The sequence below is a fragment of the Ascaphus truei genome, chromosome 3 (genome assembly GCF_040206685.1).
Source record: "Ascaphus truei isolate aAscTru1 chromosome 3, aAscTru1.hap1, whole genome shotgun sequence".
Classification (NCBI taxonomy): Eukaryota; Metazoa; Chordata; class Amphibia; order Anura; family Ascaphidae; genus Ascaphus; species Ascaphus truei.
In genome coordinates, this window is record NC_134485.1 from 392,128,604 (window position 1) to 392,145,086 (window position 16,483).

Below are 16,483 nucleotides of genomic sequence, written 5' to 3' on the forward strand. Positions count from 1 at the left end.
TATGGGTTTTTGATCTAGGCGCCGGTATATTGTGTGATTTTTGTGTATCATCCTAATGTAATATAGTTTTAATTATCTATTCAAAATAGGTAAACAACAACCCTTTTATTTGATGTCTTAAAATGAAGAACAACCGGATAGGCTGTACCGGAGACGCGAAAATATAGGAGGTGTCTCCCATACACCCTGCATCTTTGGGACGAAAGCCAGGGAGCCACAGGGAGCACACAACCCAGTAGGCGTGAGCCTGCCTTACCCCAAAGACTGTAAGGGATTGCACGGATTGCGTGTGGAGGACTGCAGCGTCAGTAAAAAGATCAGACGAGCAGACACCATTGTGCTGGAAATTCAAATGCCTTATTATAAAAGCAGTTTGTGAGTGGAAAGTTGCATTTTTCTTTTTTAAAACTTTAATACATGTTGTTATGCTATGTATTCTCTTCTATTATTCTAACCAAGGTGCACTAGACCACTGTAAAAGCCGTTGAAAGAAAATCCACTATGTGACTAGACCATCTATACCATAGAGATAACCACTAGAGTCAAGTTAAGTGCACTTTAATAATTGTATGATTAATGTACCTGAATTATTTTTATATTGCACTAAAGTTGTGGTTATACCATTTGTTTCCTCTCTTCCACAATATCAGTTTAGTCCAAACGCCAAAGACATCCACCCTTTCACCGTTCCTTTTATTTGATGTACCTAAAATAGTATTAAACTGTCTGTAGTCTACCTTTGGCTATAACCAATAATTTAAATGATGTATCTCAATACTTAGACATTATACAGTTATTAATGTGACACTTTATATAGTAGTTGTTGATATACTGTAAGGATGTAGACAAAACTGAAGAAATAAATAAAAAGGGTAACTGAGGTTATATGTAGTGGTTATATAATTCACTTAAATGCACTGCTATTTAAAATGAAAAAATACTTGCACTTATTTATGTGTAAAAAACAGTATTTCTGTTTCAATAGCCTGTCCTACAATAGCAAGAAGTGTAAAAAATATGAAAAGTCTTATCAGTCCCATGGGAAATTAAGTTCAAGCAGATTTAAGGCATTTTTAAAATCTGTATCTCCCCATCTTTCTTCTGGAAGTAAATTAGTAGAGAGCAGAATTGAAAAAGGAGAATATATGTAGAAATGAGCTTCTGGGAGTCATTATTCTCACCTATACATTCATTTCTTTCCTTTTGCCTGAGGATTAGAACATATTTTCAAAAAACATTTTCCTTCTTTTCCTAAATTGAGGACATTGAGTCGATATAGACATTTATCTAATGTCACACAGGGAGTATGAAGGGGAAACGTACTGTACTTAGGTCGTTCTGCCGAACTGTTGAGATATATATATATATCAACAGTTCGGCAGAACGACCTAAGTACAGTACGTTTTCCCTTCATACTCCCTGTGTGACATTAGATAAATGTCTATATCAACTCAATGTCCTCAATTTAGGATATATATATAAGTCAAGCATTTATCACAGATTAATCAATTCTAAATATGTATATAGGTTAGCACAGTGGTGCTGACACTTTTTATATATAAATATATATTTAAAAATATATATATATATATTAAACAGTTTCAGCACCACAGTGCTCACCTCTATACATAGTTAGAATTGATTAATCTGTGATAAATGCTTTACTGCAAGACTGCAGATTCAGTGATCACTTAAATTGTAATTAAATATAAATTAGTGAATGGTATTAGATTATATATGCAAAAAACACATGTGGCAAACAAAACTAAGTTCAGAAGTGTTACTGTAATAGAAAATTGGGGAAAAAAGTAAATTGAACAATATATTTTGATAGCCAGCAATAAAGAATGAAACAAACTTAAAAGGTTATTCGTAGAGGCGCAGCAGCTTCTAGCGGACATAACCCTAAGGAAGTTTCAGTTTTGTGATGAAACGCTTTGGGACAGTTTAGCAGTCTTGCAGCCCCTTTGATTTATAGCCTAGGATTTACAATTAGTGAGAAACTGTACATAATACCGTGCTCCTTCCTATAGAAGTTTGCTGCAGGTAAAAAGATAGGCCTTACATATAGAAAAACAAAAAGAACGATTCCTGCGCTCTTACCAATTAGGCTAATATTATTATTATTATATTATTTTATCTTAGCCTTATTGGTAGGAGCGCAGGAATCGTTCTTTTTGTTTTATGATTTACAATTGGAAGATTTTCTCTTAAACTGTGATGCTACCACACAGTGCTCTACCATTTTCATCCAGTGTCTTCCTTAATGGGTCCTGTTTTTTTTTTAAATGCTTCACTGAAGATCCAGGACAAGTGCTGAGAGTGCAGCTGTTGCCGTTGGACCCTGTGTGGTAACAGTATTACCAATACATTTAAAGAATTGAAAGTTTGTGAGTGTTTTTAATCGTGATGTTGAATCATCCCCATTTTATTATTAAAATTGATCTGTACTACTGAGCATGCACTTTATTTATATACATATATTATATATATATATACATACATACATATATACATACATACATACATAGACACTATTTAACACACAATGTTATCATTATTGATTCACTTCATATTATTGTACTAAAGCATGCACATCATGTCACGAGTAAAGCATAGATAGGCAAATCTAAGAGTATTGCTACAAATATTGATTACTTTTAAAAGTCAGATGTGGATCAGTATATTGTCTGGCCACTAGGTGGCATGGTATAAGATAGGCTAGTATCTCTGGAGTCCCACATTCAACGCACATGCGATAGATGCCAGGTTTCAGAAGATACACTCCCACTCCCGTGGGCCTTTGTACTCAGATAAGTTCACAACCTGTTAATAGGGGCTGTATTGAAACCTGGTTGCCATTATAACACAAATTATCTTTAACTGTGCATGCAATGTCTTGTATATAATGTATACCCTGCTCATTATGTAACTGTATTTGTAAACATGCATTATTTGTCTTAACTCTGTGCCCAGGACATACTTGAAAACGAGAGGTAACTCTCAATGTATTACTTCCTGGTAAAATATTTTATAAATAAATAAATAAATTAGACATGTTATACTAAGGTCCAACCCCCTACTGTAGCGACTGAGTTGTTAGGTAGCTTGGGTATGTATATCAGGGATAAAGTTGGCCCAACGGATCTATCAGGTGCTAATTCTGGTGCCGCAATCACTTTCATCTATGTCCCTTGGTGTAGATGGAGTATGCACCAATAATGGGGTGACAGATAGTCAGATCACCAAGGTAGTTCCTGAATGGCACCCCCTGAAATAAAGGATATGTAATTCCGTGCTAGTGACTATAGCGTTAGTTAAATGCCTGAGGCTAGACCATAGATGGATATATAAATATATATATATATATATATATATATATATATATATATACAAGGTGAAACCTACCACTTGTCAGCAGCAAGTAAGTATCTATCCCAATACGCTATTATGTTCACACGGCCGTGTTAGGCAGTGTATCAATGCATAGCAACATTCTATCAGTTTTGGAGTGAATATACTGTAAACTCTCGCGTGTGGTCTCTGCAGTTGATCTGAATAGGTAGTAATATGCTACACCTCTAATGTTGTCAGTTAAAGTGTCTCTCTTGAGCGGTAGCTATTGAAGCCTACAGGTAGATCTACTGAGGTTCAAACAGTGGACGCATATGTATCTATAGTCTAATTGCCGCATATGTGCATAAGTAAAACTCCCCCAGCATAAAGAGGCACGAAATGACGTAAAAATAAAACAGCGATTTAAAAATTCAATAATCAGAAGCTTTCCTGCGTCTGCCAGTCATGCCTTAATGGTGATGCGACAGACCACCTAATAGCGATATTAATTCAGTATTATTAGAATTATCTTTGACTTAACAACAAGAATAAGCTCAAAAGCACCTCTCACCTGGCCACATTAGAAATAACTTTTATCCACTGAGGCCGCTTTGGTGTGCAGACTGAAAGCACTTTGATGAATACTTTATACTTCTATGTGATCAACTTACCTGTACATAGCATCATCCAGATGATAAGAAATCAGCAGGCTCTGCAGAATTTGGGCACGTAACATACATACCTAAGGACAGTCGGCTCCCCAACGCACTGAGCATGCGCCCAAGGACAGCACCTAGACTCGACCAGCGGAGCACCTCACTGGATCTCTTTGTTCTCACCTACAGGACGGGGAGTGGGTGGAAGCAGCACGTAGAGAGGTTGGGGTCTGCAGCCGGGTGACGGAATTAAAGTAATAACCGCGCCGCACCAGGGACTCGCAGGACTGCCGACGAGGCCTCATATCACCTGGGTGTATCACGGCTCGCCTGCGGCTAAAATGCACGCGCCCCAGGTGAGTGGGCGATTGTATTTGTCGAGCCCTGCTAATAGGTGTGTGTTACATTAATGTCTTTATTCTGTTCAGTTCTGTTACCAAGGTACCAACTTGCAATTTTAAAATACCTATTTTTCTGTGTCTTCTGTGAGGTCATCTGGACTAACCTGGCCTGTTCATTTATTGGTCAATAAAACAATGACAAATAATATGGTTTGATTGGTGACAGGGTCCAGACATACCAAAAATTGATGTGGTATGACATTTGTACAGTATAAATTCCTGATACCCCTTGGCTAGCAGAAAAGGCAACCACAAGCACACCATTTCATTATAGATTAAAAAAATATATGAGAATTAAATCTGATGTACTTCACAAGGAGGATAAGAAATATAGATTTGTGGCTGGCAAAGACAGATGTGTGTAACAATACCACACAGGACAGGTTGTCTAAAGTTGCATATGTCAGATATCCTTTTCTCCTTCAAGTTAGATGTCCGGACGTGTATTAAAGTTACACAAATAGTTACACAAACAGTGTGATAGCATTACTGTAGAGCTGCGGTGCACAAACTGGGGGGGCGTGAGATTTTTTTGGGGGGTGCGGCAGTTAGAGGCCCCACACTGTTCCCCAAGGCATTTAAATGAAATGCTGGGGGACCGTACGAGGCCTCTGTAACTTACTTAGCGTGATTCAGCCGGCTTTGAGCGACGCATCGCAATGGCAACGCAGTGCCAAATGATGCCACGGAGTCATGTGACGTTACGTGACCCCGCGGCCCCATTTGATGCCAACACACTGGCACTGGGGGAGAGCAGGCAGGGGGAGCAGCACCAGATGTTTGTGCACCCCTGCTGTAGAGGTTACAGGGAGAAAGTTATACTATAGGGTATTTTATACTCTGAGTCATTTCCGTTTAAGAAATCCTTCTTTTTCCCAGCCATAAATGTCACAAAAAAGTCATGAGTGGGAGATCACCCCCCCCCCCCAAAAAAGGTTGACCTGTCCTTGTGACAGAGGCAAAGTTTGGAGGATTAAAACGCTGCATTTTTGTATGATAACTAGAATCAAACAGAGGAGTGTTTTGTCTATAACACGTGGATACTCATATTTCAATCTTATGACCTCTTGATGAGTCTAATACAGTAGGTGGTAATGTATTTAGGCTTTTTGTTTTACCCCCGTTGTTTTATGGAACTGTCAGGAATATCTCCATATTTAATCTAGTACCTTTTGAAAAGATTTACCGCATTTTCTGACACATTTTGCTACATTGGCTTTTTGTGCTAATTACATCTTTTTTCCAGAAAACAACAGACAAGGGATTCTAAGAGTAAGACCATCAATTATTCTTGTTGGTGGCAGCATATTGAAAAAAAAAAACAGATTTTCCTGTTGTAACTAAATTATTCTAAAAAAATAAGACAAGCAGGTAGAAAAACAATGCATTGTGTGGCTTAGAAATATAAATGGGAAAAATTCATTGTCCTGAGAAGTCTGCAAACTGCCTGGTTTATTGGGCATGGTTTAACATATAAAAGAAAACATACATTTTTTTTTTTTTTAGCTTTTTTTGTGTGACAGGTTTGGGAGTGTAACAGGGACTTATCCCTTTTGAAGAAACTACCACTAAATTCAGCAGAGAGCTGGTTGAGTGCAGCCAGGCAATTGACCAGACTCCACCTGCCTAATTAGGACAGGTTTAAAACTCCTGCTGAAACAGACCAAGAGAGATTTTCCTCAGCAGACATTAGGAGAGGGTCTTGAATATACAGGAGGACTGTATATTGACAGCAAGATACAAGGGGACCAGACCCATTTTCCTGGATGCAGAGGACCCAGGACCCTGCCAGAGGCTGGACCCTCAAGCACACCAAGACACCTGGACACCACTGACCTGAAGGGCCACCTGCTTTAAGGTACCACTGAGACATTGGGGTGGCAGGCTGTAAAGAGGCCTACCACCCCAGTCTTGTAAGAGAGGGACTGTGGGAAGTAAGTTAACCCTTACAAAGGGATAGGTGTTTGTTGTTTTTGTATATTTTGATTGCTGTGCTGTTTAAAGGGACAGGCTCAATAAAGCCATATGTTAATTATACCCTAAATTGTCTCCATTTGCATACCTCTGCACACATCTCTTACAGGGAGTTATTGCTAATTTTAATGTCCAGCAAGGAGGTAAGTGAGTCAGCTGGGTACATACTGTACACCAGCCACATGTTCACAGTTGTGGTGACAGTCCATATGAGTCTTTAGGTTCACTGGGTATTTTTTCAATCATCTACAGCACATGACACTGGTCAAGATAAAAAACAAAATCTGAGATTAATTTTCAAGTCGGGCTATTAAACGTGCAACAAACATATACTTTTTTATGCGTATGTTTACTATTAGAACTATAAAAATTGAGAGGATGTACAGTAATACAATTGGTTAGGCTAAAAAACATGCTTTTTAATGGACATTTTTATATATGTTTTCTGAATGCTTGTAACTTTAGTAATTGCACTATAAAGGAAGAGACTTTTGTGATCTTAAAACTCATGTATGTTAACATCTATTTAATATGTCAACTGTTCGCAAGTTCCATTAAAAATAGGTGTAAGCTATCCAGTGTCTGGCATTCAACCAGGGAAAAGGACTGTGTCAATACCCAGCTAAAGCAAAAGCTGCAGGCAGGAGAGAATGAAGCATCCTAGGATACCCATGGCTGCAACTACTCTGCTTTATCCTGTGGCTCTGGGGAAGATAAAGTAGGCTATATCTGTAGTTAGAATGCAAATATCACTGCTACAAAAACAATGTTTGTCAAGTTTTGTGAAATGGCTGTTCGGTCGGAATAAAAGAACAAAAAAAACATTTCACTTCTAATTCGCAATTTGATTTTGTCCTGACAACTGCAGATATTTTCTAAAATACAGTGGCTGAGTTGTAGGTTCTGAATAATAAATACACATTTCAAAGTATCATGATCTTCTTGGATGTTATGTCATCGAACACTATAGCGATTTTAAGAAATTGTAAACGTAATTTCACTCATCAGAACCCAGTTGAGGCACATCCAGTATTGTCACGTTTGCGGTTAAACAATTGCAGTGATTTATTTTTTAATGTTACCTCATATGAAAACTGCAATTGAAAATGCTAATACACATACTGTAATTTTGAGAAGAATATTAAAGAATCTTGAATTTTACATTTTGTTTTTCATGTGGCAAAGTGGTTTTATCCAATGTTTAATGGGCATGGAAAGAATTATTTTGAATGAGGTTCCATAGAAATACAGATAAGCAATCTTTATTGCAGTGTATTGTATGTTAGGTGCACATTCTGTATACAGTAAGTATACAATAGAGTTAGGTTGATGTTTTCAGTCCATCAAAGATAGGGCAATTGTTTAAGATATTTTCTACTTTTGCCTTAAATATGCAAATTATGCTTATAGATTCGTGTACTACATTTTTCTCTACACTCTCATTATTTGAAGGTACAGAAGATGTCACAAAATAAAAATCTGTGTACAGTAGTTGTGTTAGTTTGAATATTTACGTCTGTGTGTTAGTATTGTGATATTGTCAAGGCTACAGGAAATATGTTATTATTATTTTCCTCCACAGTTACTAAATGTTACGTCTTATATACAGTAGTATGATGTTATATTTATAAATGTTCTACCCAGGGCTAGAGTGGACCATTAACACCCAGGAACAGAGTTCTGGAACTTATACTAGTTGTGGAAATGGGATACTGGCAGTTCTGTATTGGCATATATAGAAGTACATGCACACCGCTAATAGGTGCTGGAGGGGGGTACTTATCTGCTGGTGAACTGTGTCCAGGGAGGTCCAGACATCCCAAATTTAATCAGCAAGGAAATGGAAGCAGGCACATGGTCTTTCTTTATCAATTTTTGCCGAAAAGTTGGACCTTTTGGTGGCAGAATAAATTGCACCCTCAGAAAGACCGTGTGCCTGCTTCCATTTCAGTTCTGTATTGGCCTCAGAATGTCCATCCATAGAGAAAACTGAGGGGTCAGTTTCTTGCCCCTCCAGTTTTAGTTACTGCTGCAGGATAGGACCAAGTCCAAGTTGAGGTGAGCAGGAGAGCTAGGCTGGTTCTCTGGGAATTACAAACATTTCTAATAAAGTTAATTTAAAAAATCCCTGTCCTGAGATCTTTCTCTCCTGTCTTGGTGAGTCCCGAAGCAGGAAGAGGAGGTGTGCCCCTGTGTCACTGCCACACACCCCTCTGTGTCTGTCCCTATGTCAGTGCCACAACTCCTCTCTTATAGTAAAAATGGTAACAATTGTGCTTGTGTTTAATGTCTTTAATGAAACCGGACTAGTCGAAGGCACATGACTTGGTTTATCAGTGGGGGACAATTGGTTTTAAAAGGTGCCAAAATGCACAGACAATGTATGTATAGGTACAGACAATGGAGGGGGTATAGTATCCATCACTGTAATGCCTTCCGAAGTTGTGCTCCACAATACCTTATGTCTGTCAAAAGTTCTTGAACTTTTTTTTATAGATTTTCGCACTGGTTCTTCCCATCTGCAAAAATAGGACAAAAAAGGCAGAGCAATACCTAATTGCAGGCTTGAAATGATAAGAGAGAAGCGTTCCCATAGATTAAAAAAAATGTAATGGATCATATAGACATACATGGGCAAAAAGCGCACACCTACGCATTTCACACCGAGGCGCTTTATCAAGGAAAAAGCCATCTGCAAAAAGCCTACACTGAGCTCCCAAACTCACAAATGGGATAAAGAAGCTGCCAGGTAATAAAGGTTCATAAATACCTTTAAGTGTCCATATTGATTATTTTTTTAAATGATACCACCAACAGTGGCTACTGCTTTTATCTATATTCACTATCATGTGCTCCATATTAGTAAAAATGTATGTACTGTATGTTACAGTGTAATACCATTTGGTTCTTTGATAACCTCTGCATGAAGATACTGTATCCTCTAGATGTTTTACTTAACTTTTTTGAACAAAATGGGTGCACACAATCTTGTAAATGCAACCACATACTGTATTCTTGCCTGGGCACGCACACATTTATTTACATTTCAATTACACCACTCTGTAATAGGATGGAATTTTTTTATTTTTGATTGAAAGATCTACATTTTGTGGCTTTTCCTTGCGTGCTAGACTCTCTCTCTCCACACACTCTATACCATTAATACAGATTTATTTATTTTCAGCTAGGGAAAAATGCAAAACATGTTTGCATTCATGAACGCATGTGATATCACCTATTACATTTTGTCAACTATGCTGTGAAATGTCCATATTGTAATGCAGGGCGTCTCAGCTCCAGTCCTCAACAGGTAAGGTTATAATGATATCCCTGCTTCAGCACAGGTGGCTCAATCAGTGGCATGGCCGAAGACTGAGCCTCTGATTGAGCCACCTGTGCTGTAGCTGGGATAACCTGTTAGGGGGGTCTTGAGGACTGTAGTTGAGAACCGCTGCTGTAATGTCATCATGTTTAAGCACAATATGCATATTGTATTTAAATGTTAGCAGAAAGCAACTTGTACGAACTTGTAACAGCCATGTTTGCCCAGAATTAGACTAATTGCAGATTGTGATATCATTTAATGAGCCAGACATCAGCCCCACACCTCTGGAATGCCATTCCCCTCAATATCAGACTAGCACCCTCTCTATCCACCTTTAAGACCCACCCTAAAACACACCTCCTTACCAAGCATATGAGTAGCTCTGTGGCTAATACTATACACCTGATACATTACCCTTGACTCCTTGCAGGCGCACTTACCAGAACACCTTCCTTCTGTCTCTACGGTCTTCCTACCTACCAAGCTCTTTGAAGCAGGGACTCCTTTTCCTAAATGTTACTTTAATGTCTGAAGCACTTATTCCCATGATCTGTTATTTGTATTATTTGTTATTTATATGATTGTCGCGTGTATTACTGCTGTGAAGCACTTTGTACATTAATGGAAATAATGACATGCATACATCTTTTTACCGATACAATATACATTATATTTCTGCCACAGTACTGACCCTGAGCCTCAGAATGCCTGTGATTAGCATTCAGACACAAATCTGTAGATTTAGGATATGTACGTAGGAGAGTTGAATGGCATTTTCAAGCCAAAATAAGACACATTTACAAATAAAATACAATAATTTTATATATATATATATATATATATATATATATATATATATATATATATATATATAGGATATCTGCACAGAATGTAGAAGCAGGAGTAGTCTTTTTTTAAACTGTTTAAACCTTGTTATGTAAAGCACAATTTCTGACTGATAACAATATTTTCATTGCAAGCCAACATGTTTATTGCTATAATTCAGAGGTGTTAATTATCCTGCTATTTCACGTTCTGCTAAATCTACATTATCATAGTGTTGCAATATACATTCCAAATAGCTATAACACAAGCAATATGTCCATGACTGGTGTAGACTTTCAGTTGATTATTGTATGCTATTCCTCCATGAACAGGAATGAATACAGTAGAAGTGCAGTGAGACAGTTGCAGGCTGACTTGGACCAGACTCCATTTAACATTTGGTAGTTTAATTACAACTAAAGGGTTGACATTTCTACAAGGTAAGAAAACCCCGGGAAAGAGGAGATAATGCTATTGTCACTCCGCCTTGCTTGACGTGCCTGTGTTGTCATTCATTCATTGTTTACTTCCTGCTAGAACTTATATATATTTTAAAAAGTGATAGTGTTCTATAATATTAGAGCACAACACCAAGAACAGCCTTGAAGATACTCCAAAAATAAAAATACGATTCCCCCACACACACTTAATACATCTCCTGCCGGTGCACTCACCCCATGCTCACCATAGCCTTCATATAATCCTTGGCATTTTGCCTAACAAAGGTCATCCAATGTTGACTGGACTCTTATATCTCTTATACTCTTATAATGTCAGCCCACTTACCAGTCTCTCATGCTAATAAAAACCATCTTACTTACAGAGCACCTATTGCAGCACAACTTACCCTTCTGAAGGTCAGTCCAACTTTACTGTAGTGGTATGCATAGATCTGTGCAAACTAGGCCAGATCCTTGTAAGTAATTCACAGAGGAAAAACCCAGGCTCATCTCTTCAATCTATAATCCAGTACTACCACTGATTTCATTTAAGATGCCGATGTTCATGGACCAGAGGAACATATAAAAACAAAGATCTTTATTGCTTCAGTTAAAAAATTTGAATGCAACCAGTTTCAGTGTACTAGACGCCATTATCAGGGTCTAATGCCAGGACTTATACAGGTGCCATTTATAGTGTAACAAATGGTATATTAATTTGTTTCTCAATTAGCATCACTTCTCTATACAATCTAAATAGAAGAATATAATAGAGAACATTATGTATAACATATCTGGAAACTTGTGCATGTGGCCCTGGGCAGTTTTGGGGCTATAGTTCTTTCTCCTCCTGTGCAATAATCCCTGGTAAAGGCAGGTTGCCAGGAGTAATCATTGGTTCTCCCCACTCACTGCAGATCAGTGAGGCAGAGAAGTCAGTGCAGTCAGGCCTGTGTCCAATAAAGGACAGGGGAGGGGCAATGCTGTATCTGTCTTTATGAACTGCATTTCCTGTATTTAGTCAGTTGCTCCTACCCTGAGAGGAGCTCAGTCACCAAACCCAGTTGTGCAGGGCTCTGCCAATCTGTGGGCCCTCCCTTAGGGGAGAGGCGGGTAGACTGTTCCCACTACTCTGATAGGGGGTAGTGGAAGAGCTAGACCTGCTTCCAGGACCCTGACTGGGAGTGTATGGCCAGGTCTATCCTGCAGGAGAACTTCTGTGTTCCTGTACTGCTGTGTATGCTGCTCCAGTGTATGCTGTTGGTGCAATAAAGTGTTCCTGATTTATAAAGAAGCGATTTTGAGACTGGAATCTCTCATCCCTGAGTGGGACGTTCGATTCCAGGAATTCCACCCCATATCCTGGGGCCTGCAATAGATGGAGGCGCTGTCACCGTGAGTACATACTGGGTATGTCCCCAGAAGCCTGTCCTGACCTTCCCCATAATACCATTAAGCGGGAGACTCAGGAGTCCTGTAAGCCAGCAGGTGCACCACACTATTATGCCTTGTAACATGGGTCAGTTTACACAGAAAGGGGGCAATATGAGATTGGGCCAGGGAAACTCCGTTACATGCAAAAGAGACTATGGGCCTCATGCAGTAAGCGACGATTATGTGAAATCGGCAAGCTTATCGATTAGTCATGTTATTGGCGTTTTTCCCTCTCCGTATGCAGTAAGTGCCGAATACATTCAAAATCAACCAGAAAACAAATCCGCCCACTCTCACGATGATGAGCCGATCACACACAGGTGTATCGGCGTGCGTGGCGGGGTGCTGTTAGGTTGCACAATCACAAATCTTGCTGAATCAGGCGAAACAAGCATGTTTTTGATTGCGCGCCATATTTAAAGGCAACGTGTACTGCTAATCATTCTCTGTGTTGTTGGGAGTGAGAGAGAGAGAGAGACGCACAGAGCTGGACGATTGAAGATTTGCATATTGACTGAGAGACTTGTTGTGTATTGGGTGAGCTTTGTCCTTTGTTGTTTTGTTTACATCTTTGTCTTGTTTTATATGTGGAAGTGGGTCGTGTGATTGCCTGTACATTTATTGTCTGTTTTTTGTGAGTGCTGGAAGTATGCCCGCAAAGCGTGGGAAGAGTGATGCTGGTGGGAGTGGGAGTGCTACTCGTGGGAGTACGCGTCGGAGTGAACGTACTGTTCAGGGGAGTGATGTTGCTGGTGCACCGAGTGGTGTTGCTGGGAGTGGGAGTGCTGTTGCTGGGAGTGGGAGTGCTGTTGCTGGGAGTGGGAGTGCTGTTGCTGGGAGTGGGAGTGCTGTTGCTGGGAATGGGAGTGCTGTTGCTGGGAGTGGGAGTGCTGTTGCTGGGAGTGGGAGTGCTGTTGCTGGGAGTGGGAGTGCTGTTGCTGGGAGTGGGAGTGCTGGTGCTAGGAGTGTGAGTGCTGGTGCTAGGAGTGTGAGTGCTGGTGCTAGGAGTGTGAGTGCTGGTGCTAGGAGTGTGAGTGCTGGTGCTAGGAGTGGAAGTGCTGGTGCTGGGAGTGCTGCTGGTGGCGCAGTTGCTGATGGGGTGTCTGGTGGTGGCGTGCTTGCTGGTGGCCAGCTTTTGGAGGCTCTTCCATTGGAAGAAGGAGAGTCCAGTCAGCACCAGCCAAGCTCTGACCCTAAACCTGCTCGGAAAAAACGTGTGGAGAAGCCACGTAATCCTCGCTTCAATGACCAGGAAAATAGGGCTCTTGTCACTGGCATTCTGGAGCACTATGACAGTCTCTATGGACATTTAGTAGGTAAGTGTAACTTTACATTTATTATTCAAATACATGTGATCCTAGGTCATCTGAGTTTTATTCATATGCAAATATGGGTACACAATATCTTTCTATGTTCATTAGTGTGGAAACACAGCTTTTTATCATGCCTTACAAGGACAAATAAACACAGGCGGTCAATTTGCCAGAACTGCATACAATATGAATGCAACCTTGCTTACATGTATAGGTTTAGTAGTGAATGCTCATGTGCTGCACATATTACACATAAAACAGCATGTTTGCTATCTCTTGGAACAGCTAGCAGTGTAGGAAACTGGTGCTTATATTATTATTCATTTACCTCATATCTTTTATATGTTTTTCAAGGGCGGACAAGTGCAGCAAGCAAAAAAGAAATGTGGGACACAATAGTCATTGGTGTCAATGCCTGTGGGAATAGTGTCAGGGACAAGTATCATTGTCGGAAAAGATTTGATGATATTAGGTCCAAATTGAAAAAGAAAATACAAGACCAACGCGTGCATGCTACTGGCACTGGAGGTGGGCCCACACCACAACGTCTCATATTGACTCCATTGGAGGAGCTGCTTCGGCCAAAATTACTTACCGTCGTCGTGGAAGGCTTGGCTGGTGACCGTGACATTGGAATTTATCCGTCACAATTTCCAGCAGGTGATAAATATTACTGTACTAGGCATGTCGTTGCTTACAGTTATTTTGCATATTTACACTGCTTTTTATACTGTCTTCACAATATAAGCATACCTGCATCTATATATGTATATGTCTGATTCTGTATATATATATCTCAAAATAGACATATATGTTGTAGTCCTACTAAAAGCAGTAACTAATATAGCACGTGCCATTGCGTGCTCATTTACATGTGAATTCCCAAAATGCATTGCTGCAGTGGAAGCAATTGATGGTGGGCGAAGATGGGGAACAACAGGGTAGTACACATGTGTAACACATGTTAATCAGAAATTATTACTAGCTACAGGTACAGAACAGAAATATGTAGAATATTATTGTGTATTTTATTGATTTTACTCCGACAAACATGACATTACTGCCTATTTTAAGCATGCATCAAAGAAATTGCATGTAACGGCCTACAAACATCACTGGCACTAACACATCTATAGTTGCTTATGAAAAGGTCCATTTTTGCTTTATGTCATATACAGACAGCATAATGAGGCACACGTATCATATGTTATGTCATTGTTTTCATAACTTAAACACTGCAGATGACTACTTAGCTCATCTACCATTGTGTTAAAGCAGCTGCAATTAATATCTCATCACAGCATACACTTCAACAGAGGGGGTGGGGTTCAGCACACACACTAATTACAGCCTCATTTCACGGTCAACTTAGTTCAGACCATTTGCACCTGTTTCAAGTCATTGAAAGGTGTGGCTGATTAGGCTTTTTGGGGAAGGGAATACCTTTCTTACAACCTGAATAGCACAACTGAAGTTAATCACACTCATTTGAAAGCTTAACTCTAGCTACTAAATGCCCCAACAACTCATTACTTATCAAAGCGTACGTCACACATTAGTTCACTCATATCTATAGTTGAACTACTATGAAAGACACATTATCACACACTGCATGTGTTGCCTTGTTGAGTCACAGCCACATTCAGTTGTGCCACATCTTCGATTAATGTACCACACATATCCTCTACCAAAAACAACACTTTTTGCAATATGACCACCTTCATGATAACCATTGTGAATGGTCATCTCATGATAGTTATGTACATTATGATACTGATATCACTACACAACATATGATTTTTATGTACTCATTTAATCTATTTATCCTCACGCATTACTGCAGAAACATAGTATGTTGTATGTTAGGGAACTCAAAAATTCTAAGTACACAGGCATGTACAGTGTTATTACAACTATTTATGTTCACTTTCACACACATTTTCGGTTAAGGAACTGATGTTGTTAGTTAATCATAAATACAGAACATACAATAAGTGTTTGTTCAATATTTACACATGTAAATGTAAAACTTATGTTATTGTTATATATAGTTGCCCCTGGAGGACATGTGTCACCTGAGATGGAACAAGTGTCTTCACCTGGGTCAGCCAGCTCAACACTACTAGAAGGTGAGTGTATCATTTGCTGGCCATATAATATGTGCTCTTCTATATGTTATGTTGTCATGTGCATTATTTGTTTTGCACATCTTCTTTAAATAGGATTACTTAGTGTCAGTGAAAATTAAGTGTAAGGCAACATGTATTGTGTTAGTGATGTTAATTATCATGTAGGACTTCTGAGTTTAGAGCAACTTTTCATTCATTCATATTTCATACTGAGTCCAAACATTATTCGTAAGTCAAGGTAGTTTTTAATGAGGTTATAAAACGTATGCTAACATGTTAGGTGTTACTTAGGACACAGTACAATTACATAGTAACACAGCATACATTAACATGCCATTTAATAATGTGTACATTTCTTTTTAGAACATCATGGTGATGAGGATGATGAGTATGATGAGGATGACGCCACAGAAGAGACTGAAATACAATCATGTGACCATGAAGAGGTGCCAATAGAAACTGTTGTACCGCCAAATCGTCCATCAACTTCCACATACGATGCAATTGTAGCTTCAGAGGGAAAAATAGTGGACGCAGAAAATCGTCGCCATTCAGACATGATGACAGTGCTGGAAAGGATGATTGGACTGCAGGAAGAAACAGTATCACAATTGGCACATCTCCACAGAGTCTTCATTGAAGTGCCTAAA

General features: G+C 39.3%; 2 protein-coding genes across 5 annotated transcripts in view; one reads left to right on the forward strand and one right to left on the reverse strand.

Annotated features, from left to right (window-relative positions):
* CNTN5 (contactin 5) overlaps positions 1-16,483 on the reverse strand; it is a 1,772,202-nt gene that overhangs the window by 720,998 nt on the left and 1,034,721 nt on the right. The window lies entirely within an intron of this gene.
* The window catches only part of LOC142491166 (uncharacterized), a 1,589-nt gene continuing 865 nt past the window's right edge, over positions 15,760-16,483 (forward strand). The window contains exons 1-2 of the mRNA XM_075593447.1: positions 15,760-15,833; positions 16,197-16,483. The exon at positions 16,197-16,483 is cut by the window's right edge and continues 865 nt beyond it. Coding sequence (XP_075449562.1) covers positions 15,785-15,833; positions 16,197-16,483 — 336 coding nt within the window. The 5' untranslated portion in view covers positions 15,760-15,784. The remainder of the gene's footprint in view (positions 15,834-16,196) is intronic.